This window comes from Xyrauchen texanus, chromosome 5 (assembly GCF_025860055.1).
Source record: "Xyrauchen texanus isolate HMW12.3.18 chromosome 5, RBS_HiC_50CHRs, whole genome shotgun sequence".
In the NCBI taxonomy this organism is placed as follows: domain Eukaryota; kingdom Metazoa; phylum Chordata; class Actinopteri; order Cypriniformes; family Catostomidae; genus Xyrauchen; species Xyrauchen texanus.
The window spans coordinates 3,467,621-3,491,623 of record NC_068280.1 but is presented as its reverse complement, the minus strand read 5'-3'; the positions used below and the strand labels follow the sequence as shown (position 1 = coordinate 3,491,623).

Sequence of the window (24,003 nt, the reverse complement as noted above, 5' to 3'; positions counted from 1 at the left end):
CCTATTATTTCCTTGTATTGGGTAGAGGTTGTGACGGCAATTAGGTCAATAATCGGCTCAGAGCTTGAGTTTAATTTCAGCGTTATGTATTTAGGAAATCTACCAACAGGACTGAGAAAGGCAGATAGATATTTGTTACAAATACTCTTAGCAGGTAGCAAGAAAACAATAACTAGGAAATGGCTAAGTAAAGAATCCCCGACAATTGCTGAATGGATAGAAATAGTGCGGGAAATTTATGTTATGGAATATTTGACTTTCTCTCTGAGACATGCCAGGAGTAAATGTGAAGCATATTGGGAAAAATGGATATCTTATCTGAATACAAATTGAGATGTATATGTCTTGTTTTTTTTTTTTGTTTTTTTGTTTTGTTTTTCTCTCTCCCTGTTTTACATGATGTTGAGCATTTCTGTTAATCTACGACGTATTTGCCTGGTATTCCTTGGTCTGTCTGTCTGGTTTTTTGTTTGTTTTTTTTTGTCAAAAAACCAAAAAAATAAAGTTAAAAAAACCTAACCCTTCCCCAACCCTAAAACATAATCCCTCCCCTAAACCTAACGCTTCCCCTAAATCCTAACCCCTAAACCTAACCCTTCCCCAACCCTAAATCTTAATCCCTCCCCTAAACCTAACGCTTCCCCTAAACCCTAACCCCTAAACCTAACCCATCCCCAACCCTAAATCTTAAACCTTAATCCCTCCCCTAATCCCTAACCTAGCCTTCCCAACCCTAAACCTTAACCCTCCTAACCCCTTAACCTAACCCCCAACCTAAATCTTAAACCTTAATCCCTCCCCTAACCCCTTAACCTAACCCTTCCCCCAACCCTAAATCTTAAACCTTAATCCCTCCCCTAACCCCTTAACCTAACCCAACCCCAACCCTAAATCTTAAACCTTAATCCTCCTAACCCTTAACCTAACCCTTCCCCAACCTAAATCTTAAACCTTAATCCCTCCTAACCCTTAACCTAACCCAACCCTAAATCTTAAACCTTAATCCCTCCCCTAACCCCTTAACCTAACCCATCACCAACCCTAAATACTAAGCCCAACCCCTCCCCTAACCCCTTAACCTAACCCTTCCCCAACCCTAAATCTTAAACCTTAATCCCTCCCCTAACCCCTTAACCTAACCCTTCCCCAACCCTAAATCTTAAACCTTAATCCCTCCCCTAACCCCTTAACCTAACCCTTCCCCCAACCCTAAATCTTAAACCTTAATCCCTCCCCTAACCCCTTAACCTAACCCTTCCCCAACCCTAAATCTTAAACCTTAATCCCTCCCCTAACCCCTTAACCTAACCCTTCCCCAACCCTAAATCTTAAACCTTAATCCCTCCCCTAACCCCTTAACCTAACCCACCCCCAACCCTAAATACTAAGCCCAACCCCTCCCCTAAACCTAACACTTCCCCTAAACCTATCCCCTCCCCTAATCCCTAACCGCTACTCTACTCATAAACCTATCCGTACCTCAACTTCGGAAGCAGCAAGTGTGAATTTTGTAAGAAATTTGCAGAACAATATTTAGTTACACAGTTACTACATTGTATTACATGTGTTTTAATGTTATTACATAGTAGTTAAAGACACCTAATATAAAGTGGGACCTATTCTGAATAACAAAAAATGAGTGTCGCATCAATAATCCAAATAGGCTACCACTGAGTGAGTGTCTAAAAAAATATTATTATATTGCTATAAATATGAAGTATATTTTTTTAATTAAAACGACGTCCCGGCTTACAATTAAAAGAGCCTTTTAGATACAGACATCACCTGTCAATCAACTCTAGAACGTGCATGCACATTAGCTACACAACCGGGAAAATTGCGCTTTTTAGCGTATTCTGAGGTAAAGGATCACAATTTATGATTCCATTGTTCTCAGATTTTATTGCTGATTTGAAATATGCCCTTTGATCGTAATCTTGACCAATCGTTTTTAGAGATTTCTGTCTATCCGCATTGAAGTAAATAGGAGCTGCACTTTCATGACTGGAAATAGCCTCCCTAGAGCATTTCAATGATGGCCGACGGTTGACTGACTTGCTAGTGAGGCTTTGGAGTTCACAGCCACCATGATGCTAGGGTGTTGTGTTTGGTTGTCAGGGCATTGCTGTGTGGTTGCTAAGATATTCTGAGGGGTTTGGTAACTTCTGATATTTTCTGATATCTTTGGTGTGGAAAACTGGGTCACGAATGTTTCCTCACACATTCTCCAAATAGTTGCAGATTGGTGCGAGCAGCTCGGCATCCTGGTGCAGTCCCTGAAGGAATGTGTTGCTGAAGTGTCAGAGAGAGCGTGTCGCTCCATGAGTTTTGTGTTGCTGCAGGAAGCAGCGTGCAGCTCTGTACAAGGCCTCCAGCTTCAGCAGAGACGAGACACGGTCTTCAGCCAAGCGGTGAGCCAAATCCAACAAGCAAACATTGCTGTCAAATTCACTAGATAAGTTCAAAGTCCTTGTAGATCTTTTCTAAATAATGGAAATGAAGGGGGCTTGAGCTGTTATCATAAAAGTGCTTCAGATGACTTGTGTGCTATAGAACATTTGATAGCTTTGAGGGAAGGACCGACTGAAATTTAAGTTGTTATTCATTGAAAATTGTAATCAGATATGGAGTCAATGACATTTGGTCACAAGACAAACAAGAACCGATGACTTTTGGCATTGATATGCCATTATAGTCCATGACCGTTGGAGTCTATTTCAGAGCTTTGGTGGAGGGGAAGACTATCATTAAATAATAACTCTTAAGTAAACATGTATGCACTGGATATACTGTACACTCACAAAACACTTTATTAGAAACACTATGGTAACGGAGAGAGGCCGCTGTGTGAGAGAAAGTCCTGGTTTTATTGCAGTTGTTTTAACAAGGCATTTGTTATGTATTTGTTTTTGTGTGCAGCTGGCAGCGTTGGCATGTGGATTTGTCATGCGCTTATATGCAGGTTTGGAAGATAAGGGCTTTCTCAGACAGCTGCATGCGGTTGGACTGGTGGCCCAGTTTGAAAGTCTGCTTAGTACTTACAGTGAGTATCTTAACCACAAACAATCTCTCCCAATTCATGTGCAGTACATCTGCAAGCAAAACAGGCCCAAAATAGCATGCCTTTGTACCAACCTAAACCTCTAAACAGAACAAAACTGACTAGTTATCCAGCATTAATTGAACTTTGATATTTCATCATAATGCTGTTGCCACAAATTTCTAAAAGCAACAGTGCATTGTGCACAGGGGAGGTTTTTGGTTTGCTTACTTTATTTTACACTTGATTCTGTGTTTTAGTTCACTTTAAAAGCATGTGTAACTTTCACTCTAAATATTTGCACAGCAGAGATCAGATATTAATATACAATATTAATCTTACATGTCTGAAATTTGTTATGTAGTTATCCATAGAACTGTTTATCCTGCAACCAAACTTACAGTTAAACACACACACACACATACACACACACACGTGCATTTAAAAAGACATGGATGCTGAATACAGGTTTTAATGATGTGTCAACATATTTCTCTGTAAAGTTGTAATAACATTGTTTGCAAGGATGCATTGAGGCTGTTTTAGTTTTTTATTAAGTAGTATTAAGAACTACAGCAGAGGCCAAAAGTGTTGGCAGTGACATACATTTTGTGTTTTGCAAAGTGTTCTTCTTCAGTATTTGTAGATTATTTTTTCACATGTTTCTATGGTAAACTGGAAAACAATGATAAGCGTTTCATGAGTTTTAAAGGCTTTTATTGGCAAAGACATTATATGCAAAGAGTCGATATTTACAGTGTTGACGCTTGTTCTTCATAACCTCTGCAATTCGCTCTGGCATGCTGGATATCAGCTTCTGGGCCAAATCCTGACTTATGGCGATCCATTCTTGCCTTATTAGTGCTCAGAGTTGATCACAATTCGTGGGCTTCTGTTTGTCCACTCGCCTTTTGAGGATTGACCACAGGTTCTCTATGGGATTAAGATCCGGGGAGTTGCCTGGCCACAGATCCAAAATTTCAATGTAATGATCCCCGAGCCACTTCATTATCACTCTTGCCTTGTGACATGGTGCTTCATCATTCTGGAAAATGCACGGATAATCACCAAATTATTCATGGCAGTGTTTTGGGCAGGATTGTGAGCGAGCCCACTCCCTGTGATGAAAAGCAACCCCACACATGGATGGTCTCAGGATGCTTCACTGTTGGCACAACACAGGACTCATGGTAGTGTTCACCTTTTCTTCTCCGGACTATCGATTTTTCCAGATGTCCCAAACAGTCGGAAGGGGGCTTCATCAGAGAAAATAACTTTGCACCAGTCTTCTGCTGTCCAATCCTTGTACTTCCTGCAGAATTTCAGTCTGTCCTTGATGTTTGTCTTTGAGAGAAGTGGCTTCTTTGCTGCCCTTCTTGGCACCAAGCCATTGTTCAAAAGTCTTCGCCTCACTGTGCGTGCAGATGCCCTCACACCAACCTGCTGCTAATATTGAGCTCTGCACTGGTGGAGACGGTCCTGGCGCTTGCTGGACACTCTGGGATGTCCTGAAGCCTTCTTCACTGCAGTTGAACCTCTCTCCTAGAAGTTGTTGGTGATCCGGTAAATGGTTCTTTCAGGTGCAATATTCTTTGCAGCATTTTCCTTGCATGTGAAGCCATTTTGATGCAAAGCGATGATGGCTGCACGTCTTTCTTTAGAGGTAACCGTCGCTAACAAGAACACAATGATTGGAAGCACTTCTTCCCTCATTTTATAGCAATCAGTCTGCTCTTATCATCCAATCAGAATGATAGAGTGATTTCACCTGACTAGTACTCGCTCACACTTTCCCAGGTGCTGCTGATATGATTAGTGAAATGATGTTAGCTGGTCATATTGTGCTAGTGCCAGTGCCAAAAAAAGTGAAATTTAGGTTTTTGTGATAAAGTTAATTTTTTTGGCCAATGAAGCTTTTTGCAATGATTTAAAATGCATCTGATCACTCTGCACAATAATCTAGAAACAATGTTAATCAACACCACAACAACTGAAGCAGAAAACTTTGCAAAACACAAAATATATGTCACTGCTAATACTTTTGGCCACAGCTGTACATGTAAATGGCTCTAAGCAAGAGTTTTTTAAAGAGTTATGCTTGGCAAACGTTAATCCACTGAAACAATGCCTGTGGAGAGATGAATGCCGTTTAGATTTTTAAATGAGCTCTTAAAATAGCGAGAAGCCACTTGAGGTCATGCGTTACAGAGATTGACCATGGTTAAGGGGTCGAGTTAGGCTTAAATGATAACAGTAAAATCTACTGAAATCAATTGTGTCAAGTGTGACAGAAATTTACTTTAATAATACTGTAAGCTACAGTCAAACTACTCTTTAAATGTTTTTTTTAAGTAGCTTACTACTACATTGAAGCTATTTAAAGAAGAACATTTTACTAGCAGCCAAAAGTTATGAATAATGTACAGATTTTGCAGTTTTAGAAGGCAATTGGTACTTCAGCAATTCACCAAAGTGACATTCAACTGATCACAAAGTACAGTCAGCACATTACTGATGTAAAAAACAGCACCATCAATATTTGAAAAAAGTCATTTTTAATCAGATCTAGACAGCAGCATCACTCCAACACCTTATCCTTGAGTAATCATGATAAATTGATCATTTGGTTCTAGAAAATCACTTGCCATTACATCAAACACAGCTGAAAGCTATTTGGTTCGTTAAATGAAGCTGAACATTGTCTTTATGTTTATTTTTGAGTTGCCACAGTATGCAATAGACTGGCATGTCTTAAGATCAATATTAGGTCAAAATGGCAAAAAAGAAACTTTCCCTATAAACTCACCAGTCAATCATTGTTTTGAGGAATTAATCTATACAATCCTTGAAATTGCCAAAAAACTGAAGATTTCATACAAATGTGTAACTACAGTCTTCAAAGACAAAGCACAACTGTCTCTAGCAAGGACAGAAAGAGATGTGGAAGACCAGATGTACAACTAAACAAGAGGATAAGTACATCAGAGTCTCTAGTTTGAGAAATAGACGCCTCACATGTCCTCCGCTGACAGCTTCATTGAATTCTACCCGCTCAACACCAGTTTCATGTACAACAGTAAAGAGAAGACTCAGGAGGACTTATGGGAAGAACTGCAAAGAAAAAGCCACTTTTGAAACAGAAAAACAAAAAGAAAAGGTTCGAGTGGGCAAAGAAACACAGACATTGAACAACAGATAATTGGAAAAGAGTGTTACGGATCTTAACCCCATTGCGCTTTTGTGGGATCAGCTAGACTGTAAGGTGTGTGAGAAGTGCCCGACAAGACAGTCACATCTATGGCAAGTGCTACAGGAAGTGTGGGGTGAAAGGTCAAGTGCTACAGGAAGTGTGGGGTCAAAGGTCACCTGAGTATCTGGACAAACTGACCGCTAGAATAACAAGGATCAGCAAAGCTGTCATTGCTGCATGTGGAGGATTTTTAATGAGAACTCTTTGAAGTAGTTTAATCTCTTTTTATCATATTGTAATAGTACATTTTCACGTTATTAATTTCCTGACTATACATTGTGATCAGTTGAATGCCACTTTGGTGAATAAAAATAGTATGTCCCTATTTAGATACCAAAGTAAACATAGAGCAGAACATATTCTTACACTCATGGTTTTTTCACATAGGTGAGGAAATCGGGATGTTGGAGGACATGGAGGTGGGAATCTCTGACCTTCACAGAGTGACTTTCAAGATTACAGAAGCAACGTCTGAAGAACCGGTCAATCTGCAGCCCACTGTCAGCGGCAGACGGTGAGAAAAACACACACATGCACACACAATTTCAATTGAATCACACTATGTTAGTTTACTACTAACTAGCCGGGTCAATTATAACACTGGTTAACACTGATAATTGCATTGTTAGATCTCCTTCACATCAAAATACAATACAATAATATTAACAATGTTAATCATAATAACTCACTTTCTTCACACTAAACGATGGTGCCAAAAGTGGCCCGTTGCACCTCCTGTAAGTTGTGAGGTAGAGCTGCTGTGGATCCGACTTGTTGCTCCAGCACATCCCACAGATGCTCAATCAGTTTGAGATCTGGTAAATTTGGAGGACAGGACAACAACTTAAACACCTTCTTCATCATGCTCCTCAAACCATTTTTGAACAAAAATCCTCCACGTGCAGCAATGACAGCTTTGCTGATCCTTGTTATTCTAACGGTCAGTTTGTCCAGATACTCAGATGACCTTTCACCCCATACTTCCTGTAGCACTTGCCATAGATGTGACTGTCTTGTCGGGCACTTCTCACACACCTTACAGTCTAGCTGATCCCACAAAAGCTCAATGGGGTTTAGATGCGTAACACTCTTTTCCAATTATCTGTTGTCCAATGGAACCCTGTAAGTTAAGCACATGTATGCAGGTATTGATGGCTTTTGTAAATGTGTTGTGTTGTATTCTAGTGACCATTACACCGTTGAGGTGCCTCTCCCACATCAGGCCTTCCAAACGCTCCCCGATGAGCTCCGCGAGGGCAAGCCGCTACGTGTGTTCCCTGTGCTCTTTAACGTGGGCATAAATGAGCAGCAAACCATCGCAGAGAGGTACAAGTACACACCAATATAAATTAAACATAATCCTTTCATGCCTATCGAGTTACAAGCCTGAATGCTCAGTGGTTGAGTGAGTGGAGTGGTGTGAGCATGCCTGAGCTTATCATCTTTCTGTTTTATCTTTCTCCCTCTCAGGTTTGGTGACATATCTCTACAGGAGAGAATTAATCAGAAGAACTTTGAGATTCTAGAAGGTTACTATAAATCTTTAACAAACGCAGTGCCATCCGAATGTAAGTTCTACACTCAGCATTCATCAAAATCTACGTGTTTGTGTTTTATGTTATACGGCTGCGATTAAACAAAGAAATACCAGTGCTTGCCATTTAGAAATGCAGTGTTGAAGTTTTTTGGTTTTTTTGGGCAAATAATATTTTGGTGACACTTTGCAATAAGGTTGTATTCGTTAACAGTTATCATTGATAAATGAACATAACTCATGATTAATAAATGCTGTAAAAATCATTGTTCATTGTTAGCAAAGATCAATCGATAGTGGATTTTGCAGATTCCGTTAACTAAGGTGGTGGAAAAGGCAGATAGCCGATTAATCGTCCAATAGTTTCTGAAGTCGATTAATAGAATTTAAAAAAACGTCTTAGTCGTTCCTTACAATAATGGTCATAAACATAGAGTCCAAAATTAATCAAATGATTGTTCAACAAAAATCCCCAAAATTACCCAGAAAAAATGTCAGATTTGGTGCAAAATGGGGGATTTATTTGAACTATTTTAACTATAAACAAGCCTGAAACTAGTGCTTGTGACTCTTATTTTGTAATGAAGGAGTTTTGGCTCTAACTAAGTGATTTCTAGCCTATTTATTCAATAGATAAAGGTTTTATATTTCACCAGATGAGGTTTAATGAGGAATAAAGCTTATTATTATTTACAAGAAATAAAGTTACAATGTAAGTGCTGATGGAGCACGTTTCTATATATTCACAGTTTTCTTCATGCCCTCGCCTCAATTTAAAACATTTGATTATATACTCAAAATACTGTAACAATTGTTTTTATTTCACCGATAGAGTTCACGTTATACTGTAGAACTAAAGAACACGAAGGAATAAAAAAAATTTTTTTTTTGCAGATAACTGATTTTTGCCGATAGCAACTATCAACTATTAATCGGTAAAACCGATATATATATATATATATATATATATATATATATATATATATATATATATATATATATATAGGTCTACTTCTAATTGATAGTTCACAACATGTAATGCAAGAACTAATTTTATTTTAAATTGTGTTTAATAAAAAAAACATTTTGACATTTAAAAATGTATTGACAGATGTTGACTTTAAAATGTTTATTTTATGAGCTGTTTACCTTTTATTGGATAGGCCAGTGGAGAGATGACTGTAAAAGTAACGTGTCGTAATGTTGCACTAGTGTTTTTCTTAAAGTAAATGGCAGAAATGAAAAATACAGAGCACAGGACAGCAATGCATCAACAAGCAAAAACAAAGTTTTGTCAGAACGGGTGTAATCATGTTACTTGTCGTGATCAAACTTGTGCTGTGTATTGTACAGTCTGATGTAAAAGTCAGATGTCGTGCAATCTGTCTTTTATATAAGATCTCACTATGATCTTATCATATAATCTGATGAGTGTAAATCATAAATGAGAGAAAACAATCGCACAGTGTACACTTGGCTTTAAAACTCAAACTTGCCTTTGTGTACATGTTTGTAAAGAGCAAAGTGTTAAGTTTTAAAAAATGTGAGGTCAAGTACTTATTTTTCTCAGATACATCAATCCTGGCCGTGACACATGACTGCTTCGGTTAACGAATGCTCCACTATGAATGACTGCTAAGCTGATTTGAAGCTTGTCTGGTCTCGGTCTATTTCCATCCCTCGGCTTATCAAAAAAACAACAAACCACCAGACTTTTTAAATGAGCTTTTACAGGGACAAACAAGCCCTCTTTATACTCGTTGATGGGAATATCTAAAGTGCCTTTTCGTTTTTGTCTTTGTCTCTTTCGTTTCTAAAGGCCTACCCTGTTTTCAGACACAGACTGACATTAAGGGACTGCTCGACACCCTCGGACAGAACGTTGTTACCAAGAAAAGGAAGAACGTGGAGATTCTGTGGCTTGCGGGAATGGTGAGATTGGGGATGGGGAGCCTTTCCAGGAAGTGTGTGCAATTAGCTGGTTAACTTCAAATTTGCGAAATGTCAAGGGACATTTCAAGCTTCCAAATGGATGCAAATGTACAATTAAAGTATCAAAAATAGTCCATATTCCTTAGCTCTCTTTTGGGAGTTCATGAGAGATGTAGCGACAACCACGGCATGAACTTACTGTTCTTTTGAGTCTATTAGTACAAATCCGTTAAAAAGCATAAAGGACAAAGTGGTGCCCAAAAAACGTACTTTCAAAGGAAAGTAACTTTCATAGACGGTGTGCTAGGACATCGTCCCTCTGTTAGTGGAGAGACCATCTGGGACACCGTGGCAGTTACTGTAAGTAAGTCAATGCTAACTTATCTTGCTTGCAAGCTAATGTTTGCATTCAATATAAACTCACTATTATAGATACCTCAGCTTGAGCTTCCATCTTGCTTGTGAAATGGGCGGGGGGGTTTGACGTTGGCACCAGAGCATCGTATTATGGGCGGGTTTTAGGGCAATGTTGCGGGCTGTTGGCCCAATGGTGGGAATACTGATCGATTTTGGTCCTGCGGCTTGAAGTCTGAGGCTATTGGCCCCGGCTGGCCAGTTGATAGCCCTGGCTCACACTGGCCCGATAGTGGAAAAGCAGCTAATGATCCAGTCGCAGCAGTTTTCGACTTAACAGCTATATAACAAGATTATAAGTGAATAACAACATCCATTTCTGTCTGTTCCTCTCACATAGCTTTTGTTTGGTTTCAGAAGACCTGGAATAGAGCGCACACATTGTACTTTTATTATACTTTTTGAAGCTTCGGTCCTCATTGTAATTGAAAAAGTGTCTTTAAAATGTCTCTTGATGTATTCCACCCTGAGTTTGGAACAATATGAAGGTGAACTTTTTCTTTAAGGAGTTCTGTACATAAAGTGATATTAGTCTATTAGCTATTTTCTTAATCAAACTTGTTGGCTAAATAATACAATCTATCCTGTCTCCGCAGATCTGTCGACGGATGAACGGCATCCGCTTCACCAGCTGCAAAAGTGCTAAAGACCGGACGGCAATGTCAGTGACGCTGGAGCAGTGCTCTCTACTGAGAGATGAACACCAGCTCAATAAAGATTATTTTGTACGCGCTCTGGACTGCATGCGGAGGTAAGAGAGCCTTGATCCATCGTTCATTCTGCACATCATCAGACATGTCAGTGATGGTTTGTTTTGTCCATGAATGCATTAACCTTAAACCTAACCCTTAACCTGCGCTTACTTCTAATTCTGACAAAAGCAATGCTTCAATAAAAACCAGTGCCATAATGATTCGGTTTTAGAAGGTAACCCTATACAGTACATACATTTAGTGCCGCCTTGGAATATGCCCAAAAGAAGGCATTTAGGCGTTTATAAAAGTTTAAGTTCTTATTAACGTGATGCAACGTGACTGAAAAAAACGGTCAAAAACGTCTGTCATGTTGCCAGCACACATTTACATAGAAAAAGTTCAAATGCATGCTGCCAATCTTTTGGAATAGCCTAGTGCTATACATTCTGCCTATGTAGGCATCTTACTAGGTTTTGGGACAGAGCCATTGTCTCAAAGAGTTTGGTAGATTTCCAAGCTAGTTTAACTGATGGGTAAACATTAACCTATACAGAAGCTAAATATGTGGCACCTGCTTCCTGTTCATGTCCGAAAAGAGAAGCCTCATAAAATATATGTAGCTGTTTAGACTGCAAACAACTAAACTGATTCTATACGAAATGTTTATTTCTGTACAAAGATGGTTGATGCATTCGGAAAAAGTTAAGGCAATATTAAGGATGAAGAACAAATGATTTATTTATCCCATAATTAAAAATATTCTGGAGATTTATTTGGGATATTTGAGGGAGAGGGCTTTTTCATACTCAAGCAAACTGACACCACAGCCGTGTCGCGGGCTTTTTTGGGCTCAGAACCAAAATGTATTTTCTCATTGCAGTTAATTAGTTGAAGCTGCCAAAATTATGTCACTGTACTAGAGAACGACTGACGGAGAACAGTTTTAAACCTTGGCTACGATGCATGTTTTCCACTTCAGATAATTGTAATTTCATAGAATCATGTCAACCGGTCCTAACAGGTTTTAACAGGTAGCATATACACTCACCTAAAGGATTATTAGGAACACCATACTAATACTGTGTTTGACCCCCTTTCGCCTTCAGAACTGCCTTAATTCTACGTGGCATTGATTCAACAAGGTGCTGAAAGCATTCTTTAGAAATGTTGGCCCATATTGATAGGATAGCATCTTGCAGTTGATGGAGATTTGTGGGATGCACATCCAGGGCACGAAGCTCCCGTTCCACCACATCCCAAAGATGCTCTATTGGGTTGAGATCTGGTGACTGTGGGGGCCATTTTAGTACAGTGAACTCATTGTCATGTTCAAGAAACCAATTTGAAATGATTCGAGCTTTGTGACATGGTGCATTATCCTGCTGGAAGTAGCCATCAGAGGATGGGTACATGGTGGGGTCTTCTGCTGTTGTAGCCCATCCGCCTCAAGGTTGTGCGTGTTGTGGCTTCACAAATGCTTTGCTGCATACCTCGGTTGTAACGAGTGGTTATTTCCGGCAAAGTTGCTCTTCTATCAGCTTGAATCAGTCGGCCCATTCTCCTCTGACCTCTAGCATCAACAAGGCATTTTCGCCCACAGGACTGCTGCATACTGGATGTTTTTCCCTTTTCACACCATTCTTTGTAAACCCTAGAAATGGTTGTGCGTGAAAATCCCAGTAACTGAGCAGATTGTGAAATACTCAGACCGGCCCGTCTGGCACCAACAACCATGCCACGCTCAAAATTGCTTAAATCACTTTTCTTTCCCATTCTGACATTCAGTTTGGAGTTCAGGAGAATGTCTTGACCAGGACCACACCCCTAAATGCATTGAAGCAACTGCCATGTGATTGGTTGATTAGATAATTGCATTAATGAGAAATTGAACAGGTGTTTCTAATAATCCTTTAGGTGAGTGTATGTGAAGTATAGAACATATTGTACAAGAATATTTTTTCAATGTACTCTGTCATACATAAAGGTGTATTGGCTTAATGCATCATTTTATGCATTTGCTATTAACCCTTTAAGCTCGGACTGAACCCACAGAGAAAATATAGATATAAAAATATGAATAACTACAGTCTTGACAACACAAAATAGGTATTGTAAATACGCTTAGAAGCTTTTCTTTCCAATGCATGTTGGCATTATGACCAAAACTAAACAAGTTATTTGAAATTTGCAGACAAATCAGAAATAATGTATTAATCATTTTGCACTGCACATTTTATTGTAATCAGTAAAAACATCAGTCTCATCAAATAGGCATGTGTCATATGTCGATGTAAAGCTCTCAAAGAGTAGAATTCAACCACCATATTTGTTTTACTCACAGACAAAAATATAGTGAGTAATAGCCAAGTATATGTCTTGACATGCATGTTACAGGTAAACAAATGTTGCTTATATGCCGCATTTTTGTTTATAACTTCACGGAAAATAAACGGAGCATAAAATATCACGTACCATTACTTAGAGGAGATAAAATGAGCCCAACACAACGTAATCGGATGCATAGATCGTGAGATAACCCATGAAGCACAATATGCACACAGCACATAATGTGCTATCTGGCTAAAACCACGTTAGCTTTCCTGGATCAGATGACTTCATCGGAAATGATGTAGTACTTTGTCCAGCATCATGGAACGCTAAACCCAATTTATTAGGATTCAGATCGCTGCAACCAAAGGTGAAAGTCATCCAAATATAGGCAGAGAGGATCATTCAGTGTAATTACATATGGCCACAGGGGCATGGTTTCCAAGGGTGATGGGGGGGATTTAACCCCCCAATAATCAAAACAAGCATGTACAATCACAGATAAAGGTATTTCTATTACTAAAATCAGTTGACATCAGAACCCCTTGTTGCATTATATGCCTATAACTGGACAGGAAAAGCTTCATATGTGGTCCACATTTGGTTTCGACTACTGAAAATAAGTAAAATTGAACAATTTAGGAATAGAGCCACATTGAGAGGCCCATATCGTTGGGACTGAACCATGTAGGGCCTTAAATATAGAAGATAGAAAATAAAATCTAAATGGATATCAGGGTATCTTTAATACTTCTGGAGTTATAGACAATCCAACTTTAGATAAAAGGAACAAAACAATATTTTGGACCTACACCATTAGCATGTAATTCAGCAAAGGGTGCTGAAGTCAACCGACTTTAGTAATAGACCTCCCTATCTCTGTTAATCTGTCTAAGCTTATTTATTTGACCTGTAGTTTTGCTCTAAATCATTGGCAAAAACTGTTATCTTGGCCAAAATAATGGATAACTCTGCAAATATGAATCATAACATTTAATATTTTGGCTTTCATTATAATTTGTATATCTTTCACCAGTTAAAAAGTTAAATAATAATAATAATAATAATAATAATAACAATAATAATAATTAAAGTCCCATTTGTAGCCACTTTAAGTGACTCTTAACATATTTCTTGTTGGGAAAACAACCAAAACTATTGATGATGTCATCTTGTCCAATAAAATGCTCTCTAGAATGAGAATTAGGGATGCACCAATATGGAATTTCTGGGCCGATACCGAAAACCGATAATTCACAGCTCATTGTGGCCGATACCGATAACCGATATAAACGTTTTAAGTTTTCATTTTTAATCCTTTAACCTGGAGCTGCTAGCTAATAAATTAAAAGCTTCTCATTTGAAAAATGTGTCATTTAAAAGCTTGGAATTTGGACTTGCTGCTATTTAAGGTTTGGCGGATATAACATGAACCAGAAATGTGCCTATATTACAGATGAATGCTGATCTGAATGACAATTTGCATCAATTGTATGTGTGGCAGGGCAAAGGGCGGGGCGGGGTCGTGATCCTACACACCCGGTCCCGTATTAGGCTAATCAAGCCTCCCGAGACATGACAGACATGTCCGTAAACGATCTCTGTCTCCCGCACGATACTCTGCTGTCAACCTTTATCCCTCTCGGGAGGCTTGATTAGCCTAATACGGGACCGGGTGTGTAGGATCACGACCCCGCCCTCCGCCCTGCCACAGTATGGTATCCATTTATACAAGTGTTTACCGTAATCCTGATGACTCGCTAACAGAGAGAGAATAATGAACTTGTTAAAACCGTGTTAACGCATTAAAACCAAAATGAGGCTATAAACTCCATGTAACGAAAATTAAACAACAAAGCACACAATGCAAACCATAATCTCTGTATAAAGAGTGTAATATTTATGCTAGCAGCCAGACTGCGAGTGCAGTGGTGGTTTATGTATGTGTGCCTATGCACGTCTCATTCACAGACGCACAACAATCATTATGGGAATAGATAACATCATACAGATGAGTCAATGTTAGAAAAGTCTCAACTTGTAAAATACAACAAGCACATTCGTTTTTATCCATCTCGAGTCACTCCGTGAATCTTTTTTTACGATCTGTGTACCGTGTTATGTAGTTTTGGGGCTTGTTTTTCATTCTGTTTATGTTTCATTAAGTAATTAGCTAGAATGATCATCAGAGATTCTCATCCGCAAGCAAATAAACCGTAACAAAGTATCAGCGAACATATCGGCTGTAATGCCATTGTCGGTGCAATAGTAATATTTAGATTTTTCCGGTTATCGGCCAATAATATATCGGCTGCCGATATATCGTGCATCCCTAATGAGAATGTCCCCCTGATACCACATGCCTCCACCTACCAATTGCAAGTAGCAAATCGTAGTTCATGGCTACGCTGTAACAAAGCTTTATAGGCCATTTAAAAGAAGAGGTAAGCCCTTTGATATGTTCCACACACACTACCTGTTTTCGCAGGAAATACATCATAAAACGAAGGAGAACTTTGCACTTCAAGCCCTTTTATGAGGTCTTTAAAGTTTGTTTGTCCTGATAAAACATTTAGTCTAGTTAAATCTTGTGGTATACTGCAGTTTATGCAGAAAATGATTGGCTGTACGGTAACATTTGAAATTGCATTGTATTTAACTACGGCATTGCGATTATGATTTGCATGTGTCATGAGGATTTTAGTGTGTGTGTATTCAATGGAAACGTGCAAACACATTCCATGGGGGAAAGACATTTTGGCAGACTTTCATTGTGATTGTGACGAAAGCTGTGGCTCTTCAGTTTCAGCACTTATTACTGTACTTCCTGTTCTGTAGCTTTAATTAGTAGTAATGATCAAGGCGTAAAACTGATTACATTGATTTAGCTTCCTTCACATAAACTCCTTGGAATGTTCATTTGATCTATGCTTTGATGTTGACATTTAAAAAGTTGCTAATAAGTCTTCTTATTAGTTGTGTTGGGACCCAAAAAAAGTTCAAACAGTTTCTCTGACACATCAATCTTTGATGTTTACTCAATTGTAAACATTTTACTTTTATGACCTCTTTTATCGACATACGGTCCCAAAATCTTGGAAAAAGTAACTCTTTGCAGGTGGAATACACCACAAAAACTCTATCACCTTTAAAAAGATAATTGCCTTAGAGAAACAATATTTGGTGTTCTTGGTGTCCTGATGCAGGAGCAGGTGACCTTGATTGAACTTCAACCTTACTGTCTCTATTTATAAATGGAACATTTAATTTTTTCAGTACTATAAAGAGTTGCCATGGCCATAGAAAACCTGGAAATATCCCAACATTTTGGGAATTTCCATTTTTCCAGGCCTGGAAAAGTCATAGAAATGAATAAAATGTTTTTTGTATTTTTGTTGTTGTTGTTTTTAAGTCATGAAAATGAATTAAATCCTAAAGTAATGGAAAAATCATTAAAGTAAAATCTTAAAAATTCATGGAAAAAATATTGGAAATATATAAAATCTCAAAGTCATGTAAATTAATGAAATATTTTAAGTCTTGGTAAATAAACTAATTTTAAAAAAAGAATTGAAAATTATGTAAAACATTTTTTAACTTAAAATCTCAAAGTCATGGAAATTAATTAAATATGGAAAAATGTATGGAAGATTATGATATCTTTAAATTCCTGGAAAAAAAATATTGTATATATAAAGTCTTAAAGTCATGGAAATGAAAAAAATCTTAAAAAGTCCTGAAAAAGTCTTGGAATTTCATAATCTTAGTCTTGGAAAATCACAAAAATATCTAAAATCTCAAAGTCATGGAAATTAATAAAATATGAAAAAGATTATGGAACAATTCTGTAAATTATAAAATCTTAAAAAGCCCTGGAAAAACTTAGGAATATATAAAATCTCAGTCATGGAAATTAAAAAATTCTTAGAAATTAATAAAATCTTAAAAAGTCACCATAATGTTTTAAAAATGAACAAAATCTTACAATCATGGAAAAATAACGGAATTTCATCATTTCTTAAAAGGTCATGGAAAAGTCTTGGAAATGTCTTTAGCGAACATAATTTATGCTAGTTATGCTCAGTATATGTCTTTGTCTAGAAATTGCTTATTGTGAGTTTAAATGATTTCTAAAAACACTTCACCAGTTATCACAAGGAACTGGAAACTAATGGAAATTCATGGATCATAAATTGTGGGATCTGCATATAGATCATGTATATTTGATGAACTAAAATACATTAACAGTGTATACCACACAACGCCATTTATTATGAACACAACATGAATATGCAATATTAACACCGTATGAAAAGTTGTCACCATACTTTAAAAATAATGTCGATTTTCGGAGTGTTAGGGTTCCGTTTTTTCCATTATATTCATTTACATTAAGCATTGCCAAACCTGTTGACAACACTTTAAACTTCCCATGTACATTTAACCTTTCCTGCTCTTCAAAAGTTCATTTCCGTGAAATCTACCACCATTTACAATTTTTGTCAGTTTTGTTTGTGTATCTCTGTGTTCTGGTCCTTCATTTCAAGTTGGATTTTTTTGTGTAAATTTCCTTGCATGGTCATGACTAGATTTATCTATTTGAGTTTGTTTATGTGTGTGTGTGTGTGTGTGTGGCCAAACTGACCTATTTTACTAACTTATTCCTGAATGTGTTTGTGTGTGTTCTCTTCTCTCTCTCTCTCTCTCTCTCTGTCTCTCTCTCGTTCTGTTGTGGGAACACTCAGCGGTCTTTTGGCCCAGGGAGAGGTCACCCAATGGGATGACCCTGAGACGGGCTCGCAAGCTATTAACAAGCCGGCGTCGCGCCACTTCTATCCGATCGCACTTTTGCTTGTCAGCTCTCACCTGCTGGTGGTGTGGCTCATTTTAAGTCTTGTTTTTTTGCTTGCAAAATACCAATAAACTGCTGATTATGCCATACACGAGCTCTGTCTAACTTTCTTACTTGCTTTCTTTTAGTGCTTCTCTTTCTCACGCCAAAGTCTTCACAAATAAGGGAGTGAAGATTATATGTGTTTAATGTTAAACCACTAACAATTTACACGTTCACCAACATCATAAACACACTGTTAAAGCTTCAATTTTGGGGGAACTTTTCCTTTAAAGTTAAAACAAAAAAGTTGAATTTGATTTAGTCTTTATACTTTGCATTATTAACGTAGAAGTAGTCGTTTTGACTCTGTCTCTTTCATAATTTCATCATCATCTCTTCCATTTTCTTTTATTTTTGTCTTCATCTTCATCTTACCAGAGAAGGCTGCCGGATTGAAAATGTGCAAAAGAATATAAAGTGCAGAAAATATGCGTTCAACATGCTGCAGCTGATGGCGTTTCCCAAAATCTATCGGCCACCTGAAGGAACCTATGGAAAGGTGGACTCCTGAAACATATCCAGGATATACACTTCACCATTAATTCCTAAAGTCCATATGTACAGAAAATCTGGGATTTCTTTTTACAGCATTTTATATCCAGCGTTTTAGGATTTTGAAAAAATGTGAAAGTTATAATGTAAAAATAATATGAAATATTGAAGATTTTGCACTACTTTCAGGTCACTAAACAAATACAGTATAAGCACATCTGTGACCATGTTAACTTCTTAAGTTGCTATTGTGTGATATAAACGCTCAGTTGCGAAATATAGAAGATAATACTGTTCCTCCCAATTACACATTTTTCCCAATTTGGAACGCCCAATTTCCACTACTTAGTAGGTCCTCGTGGTGGCGCGGTTACTCGCCTCAATCTGTGTGGTGGAGGACTTCTGAGACCGTCAATCGGTGCATCTGATCACGTGACTCGTTGTTTATGACACCGCGGAGACTCACAGCATGTGGAGACTCATGCTACTCTCCACGATCCACACACAACTCACCACACGCCCCATTGAGAGAACCACTAATCACCACCACGAGGAGGTTACCCCATGTGACTCTACCCTCCCTAGCAACCGGGCCAATTTGGTTGCTAAGGAGACCTGACTGGAGTCACTCAGCACGCCCTGGATTCAAACTCGCGACTCCAGGTGTGATAGTCAGCGTCAGTACTCGCTGCGTGACTTTATTTCTTGGAATTACGATTTGTAAAGTTACAATTGGGAGAAATAAAGTCGCAATTGAAAGAAACTGTGGAAATTGTGAAATATAAAGTTGCTATTTAGTGATATAAACTCGCAACTGCTAAATATAGTCAATAATACCTCACAATTGTGACTCTGTATCTCACAATTTCAATCGTGCAATGTAGTCAATAATACGTCTTTAAACTCACAATTCCAACTTGGTTTAAAAATCACAGTTGCGAGTTTATATAACGTAACTGCGACTGTTTCTTGCAATTGCGCGTTTATATCATGCAATTGTGACCGTATATCTTACAATTCCAAGAAAAGTCCGAATTGTGAGATATAAAGTCGGAATTATCATTCGCGTGGCGGGATCAAAGCACCACACTTGATGTAATATGATTGTTTTGAAACATTGAAAATATGAAAATAATGCATAATAGACACATTTTCATCAGCCACAAGGAGTGAATACATTTGTCAAATTGTTGTTGGCTTTTTGATTTTATTATTTAATAATGTATTTAAAAGAGAAGTCCTGCTGTTAAGGACATACATTTATATTTTAAAGACTGCATCACGCATTAATACTTAAAATAACGACTGATGGAGCAACAAAGCAATGTGCTATTTAAAAATTATTTGAAAATACTAAATGTGAACTAGAACTTTTATTTCATCAAATGTGTAAAAATGTTTTATAATTGGACGTGGAAGGTGGGGAGTCCTTTTCAAAATGTTGTTATGAGTGCCAAGTTATTGTGTGGCAGGGCGGAGGGCGGGGCCGGGTCGTGATCTTACACACCCGGTCCCGTATCAGGCTAATCAAGCCTCCGAGAGGGATAAAGGTCGACTGCAGAGGATCGTGCGGGAGAGAGAGATCGTTTACGGACATGTCCGTCATGTGTTTGTCTTTTGTTTAAGTTGTTAATTAAAATATAATTTATATCGTCAAGCCGTTTCTCGCCTCCTCCTTTCCATTGATCCCTTTACACTGGTGCCGAAACCCGGGAAGGAGGAGGGATACGCCCTAGTAGACTTCTCGCCACTACCGTCCACCCCAACGGAGCATCTGCCGGGGGACGAGGAGCCCAGCCGCCTGGAAGAGGACGATGGCCGCCGACCGCGAGGGGAGAAGGGGCTCCTAACCGACCGCCTGGAGCGGTCAGGGCCGCTGCCAGGGGCGCAGGAGTCGCCTACCGGCCGCTGAAACCCTCTCGGAGGCTTAATTAGCCTGATACGGGACCGGGTGTGTAGGATCACGGCCCCGCCCTCCGCCCTGCCACATATTGTTTGCAGCCATATTAGCCCACATTCAGCGCATGTTTGTATATGTTTGTTTTTTTATTTGTACCTTTAACCTGTTTTCGTGGTGCTTTTAATGTGTTGAATATCATTTTAATATTTGTGTTGGAATATAAAGCAGTTTTACAATATCATTCATGTTTATTAGGACAATTCTAGTTAAAATATTGTTTCAGTCCGCAATATAGGGGGTTTGTATATTTCACATGGATGCACTTTTGCCCATAATCTACTGTATATTAACTTTATTAAGTTTACATAATATGCACTCTATATCTATTGTATATGCGTTTTATTGTATCCATATTGTATAAAGAACATTCACTCTGTTAAAGGTGAAGTTAAAATGCTTTATCTTATCGCAGCTTTATACGTATAGAAAACTAGAAGTCAGTGTAAACACTGAGGTGCTTTCAAAACATTGCTCTGCTTGTTTGAGCATCCCGGTGCGAGTTCTCAACTATCTCTATTATATGGCGGTTCTTTTCAGTAGTGCATAAATGACACATTTCACCTTTAAATTATGCTACAAACATATTCATATGAAATGTTCTCATTTGCAGCGTTCATTTGAGTCTATATTCTGTTTATTTGTTATTTTGGTTTTGTTTGATTGATACCTCTCATGGTAAAGGTGGACCAGGTTCATACTGATGACCTTTTAAATTAAAAACAAAGGGTTGTTTGGTCTTAAAATGCTGAGACAACTGAAAGTATGCAGTTCAAAGGTTGATTCTCTTGAAAATGTTTAAACACTGTGAGCTTGCTGTGAAATTTGAAACAGTAGGTTGACTTTTCTTTAGCAAAAATCTGTCTATGTTTACCGAAATTCAAAAAACTGCACCCAGTGGCCAAAGCTGTAAGTGTCGTTCACCATATGGGCACGTGTGAGCTCCATTTTCCAGGTGTAATGTCCACAAAAGGGCGCCAGAAGCGAGTTGTTTTCAGCTGTACAGGCTGTAATACAGTGAAGACGAATGCATATTTCTAAACCGAACACCCCAAATCTAAACCCTACCATCAGTAGAGTAAAAACGGACACTGTTGATGCAGTGAATGTCTGATGGTTGATGGCGCTTGTCAGTGAGTCGGCATAATGTGGCTGATCCTCGAGTACTGGAACTCTCAGAAACATTATGCCGACTTCCTGTGTGATCTATTAATGTAGCAACACTGGCCTAACCAATGGCATGAGTTTGGGGTGGGACTGATTCTATCTGACTGCCCGTAGTACAAAGGAGCTTAGTTTGATCCTGGGAGGCAGCAGATGCACTAACCCCACCACCATCCTAATTTTAACATGAAGTACCCTGCAAGGACCACTTATCTGACCCGGTAGATGGGGCGGAGTGTATATATAGTGCTTTATATTGCAACACCGTCCGCCACTTTTTCAGCCGTCTTAATTCCGGAAGTTATTATTCCATAGGGATTTCATCAAATCCACCATAATAGAGTTGTAAGCCATGAGCTAAACCAACCAGAGGTGAAGCGCAACATTACAAACTTTGATTTGACACAGAAAAGTATTTATAAATCAGAAAAAAGACAAAGGTACAAGACTGGGTACTTACCGTAAATGAACTACAATGCCGTGAAGCATTGCGAATGATGTTAGCGAATTAAAAACAATGGAAATATGTAAAAAGGTAGATTTTATTTTGTTGATTATAAGTATAGAACCTATATGTTATTTACGGGTTTTTGCAAAATGTTCAGATATATAGAAATATATAAGTAGTTTGAGAGTGTAGTAAGACTCCATTGGGAGTGGGCGGTCACTGCAGAGCTCTTTTGGTGCACATTGTGTACCGCGATACTCTGATTGGTGGATAATTCCCTTTAGGGTCAGGGGTAGTTTAGGTTTTCAGCACAAGTTCTGCTATTAACATCATGTGACCCACGTGTCCACATGCGTGGACGTTGTATTTTGGCTTCGGTATACGCAATGCACAATGTAAATGAATTTAAACTGACTGAATACTGTCCACAAGACTTTAGACTGTCATATAAGGGATAGACTTCTGACGCACCAACTTGCTTGAACAATAACATGACGTTGATTTCCGTGAAGTGCTTCTAAAGACAACAAAAGTGCCTCTGGTAAGAAACCTCAACGTTTTTTCGCTGAAACCTGTTTGGGTGTAAAGAGTAGCATCTCTAATTTTGTTTGATATGGTGCTTTAAACAATTCATTAATGTTTCGCACGTCGCCGCTTACAAACATGATGTCCACATACCTGGATTTTGGGACATGTTGGTTATTTTGAAGAACTTCCAACATAAACACATCTGTGGGTCATTTCTCTTTGATTTAACATACATTTTTTTCTTATATTTTATATATATATATACACTCACCTAAAGGATTATTAGGAACACCATACTAATACTGTGTTTGACCCTCTTTCACCTTCAGAACTGCCTTAATTCTACGTGGCATTGATTCAACAAGGTGCTGAAAGCATTCTTTAGAAATATTGGCCCATATTGATAGGATAGCATCTTGCAGTTGATGGAGATTTGTGGGATGCACATCCAGGGCACGAAGCTCCGTTCCACCACATCCCAAAGATGCTCTATTGGGTTGAGATCTGGTGACTGTGGGGGCCATTTTAGTACAGTGAACTCATTGTCATGTTCAAGAAACCAATTTGAAATGATTCGAGCTTTGTGACATGGTGCATTATCCTGCTGGAAGTAGCCATCAGAGGATGGGTACATGGTGGCCATAAAGGGATGGACATGGTCAGAAACAATGCTCAGGTAGGCCGTGGCATTTAAACGATGCCCAATTGGCACTAAGGGGCCTAAAGTGTGCCAAGAAAACATCCCCCACACCATTACACCACCACCACCAGCCTGCACAGTGGTAACAAGGCATGATGGATCCATGTTCTCATTCTGTTTACGCAAATTCTGACTCTACCATCTGAATGTCTCAACAGAAATCGAGACTCATCAGATCAGGCAACATTTTTCCAGTCTTCAACTGTCCAATTATGGTTAGCTCTTGCAAATTGTAGCCTCTTTTTCCTATTTGTAGTGGAGATGAGTGGTACCCGGTGGGGTCTTCTGCTGTTGTAGCCCATCCGCCTCAAGGTTGTGCGTGTTGTGGCTTCACAAATGCTTTGCTGCATACCTCGGTTGTAACGAGTGGTTATTTCAGGCAAAGTTGCTCTTCTATCAGCTTGAATCAGTCGGCCCATTCTTCTCTGACCTCTAGCATCAACAAGGCATTTTCTCCCACAGGACTGCCACATACTGGATGTTTTTCCCTTTTCACACCATTCTTTGTAAACCCTAGAAATGGTTGTGCATGAAAATTCCAGTAACTGAGCAGATTGTGAAATACTCAGACCGGCCCGTCTGGCACCAACAACCATGTCACGCTCAAAATGGCTTAAATGACCTTTC

At 38.7% G+C, this 24,003-nt stretch overlaps 1 protein-coding gene across 10 annotated transcripts in view; it reads left to right on the top strand.

Moving 5' to 3' along the window:
• The window catches only part of inpp4b (inositol polyphosphate-4-phosphatase type II B), a 156,981-nt gene extending 135,765 nt beyond the window's left edge, over nt 1-21,216 (top strand). For 9 of the 10 annotated variants that reach the window (XM_052127604.1, XM_052127593.1, XM_052127594.1 and 6 more), the window contains 8 exons: nt 2,236-2,411; nt 2,920-3,043; nt 6,678-6,804; nt 7,476-7,616; nt 7,761-7,858; nt 9,644-9,756; nt 10,767-10,921; nt 17,939-18,436. In XM_052127604.1, coding sequence (XP_051983564.1) covers nt 2,236-2,411; nt 2,920-3,043; nt 6,678-6,804; nt 7,476-7,616; nt 7,761-7,858; nt 9,644-9,756; nt 10,767-10,921; nt 17,939-18,116 — 1,112 coding nt within the window. In that variant the 3' untranslated portion in view covers nt 18,117-18,436. Of the gene's footprint in view, nt 1-2,235; nt 2,412-2,919; nt 3,044-6,677; nt 6,805-7,475; nt 7,617-7,760; nt 7,859-9,643; nt 9,757-10,766; nt 10,922-17,938; nt 18,437-18,465 lie in introns of those variants that run through there. The other variant, XM_052127595.1, reaches the window with a different exon arrangement.
• The last annotated feature ends 2,787 nt before the right edge of the window (nt 21,217-24,003 follow it).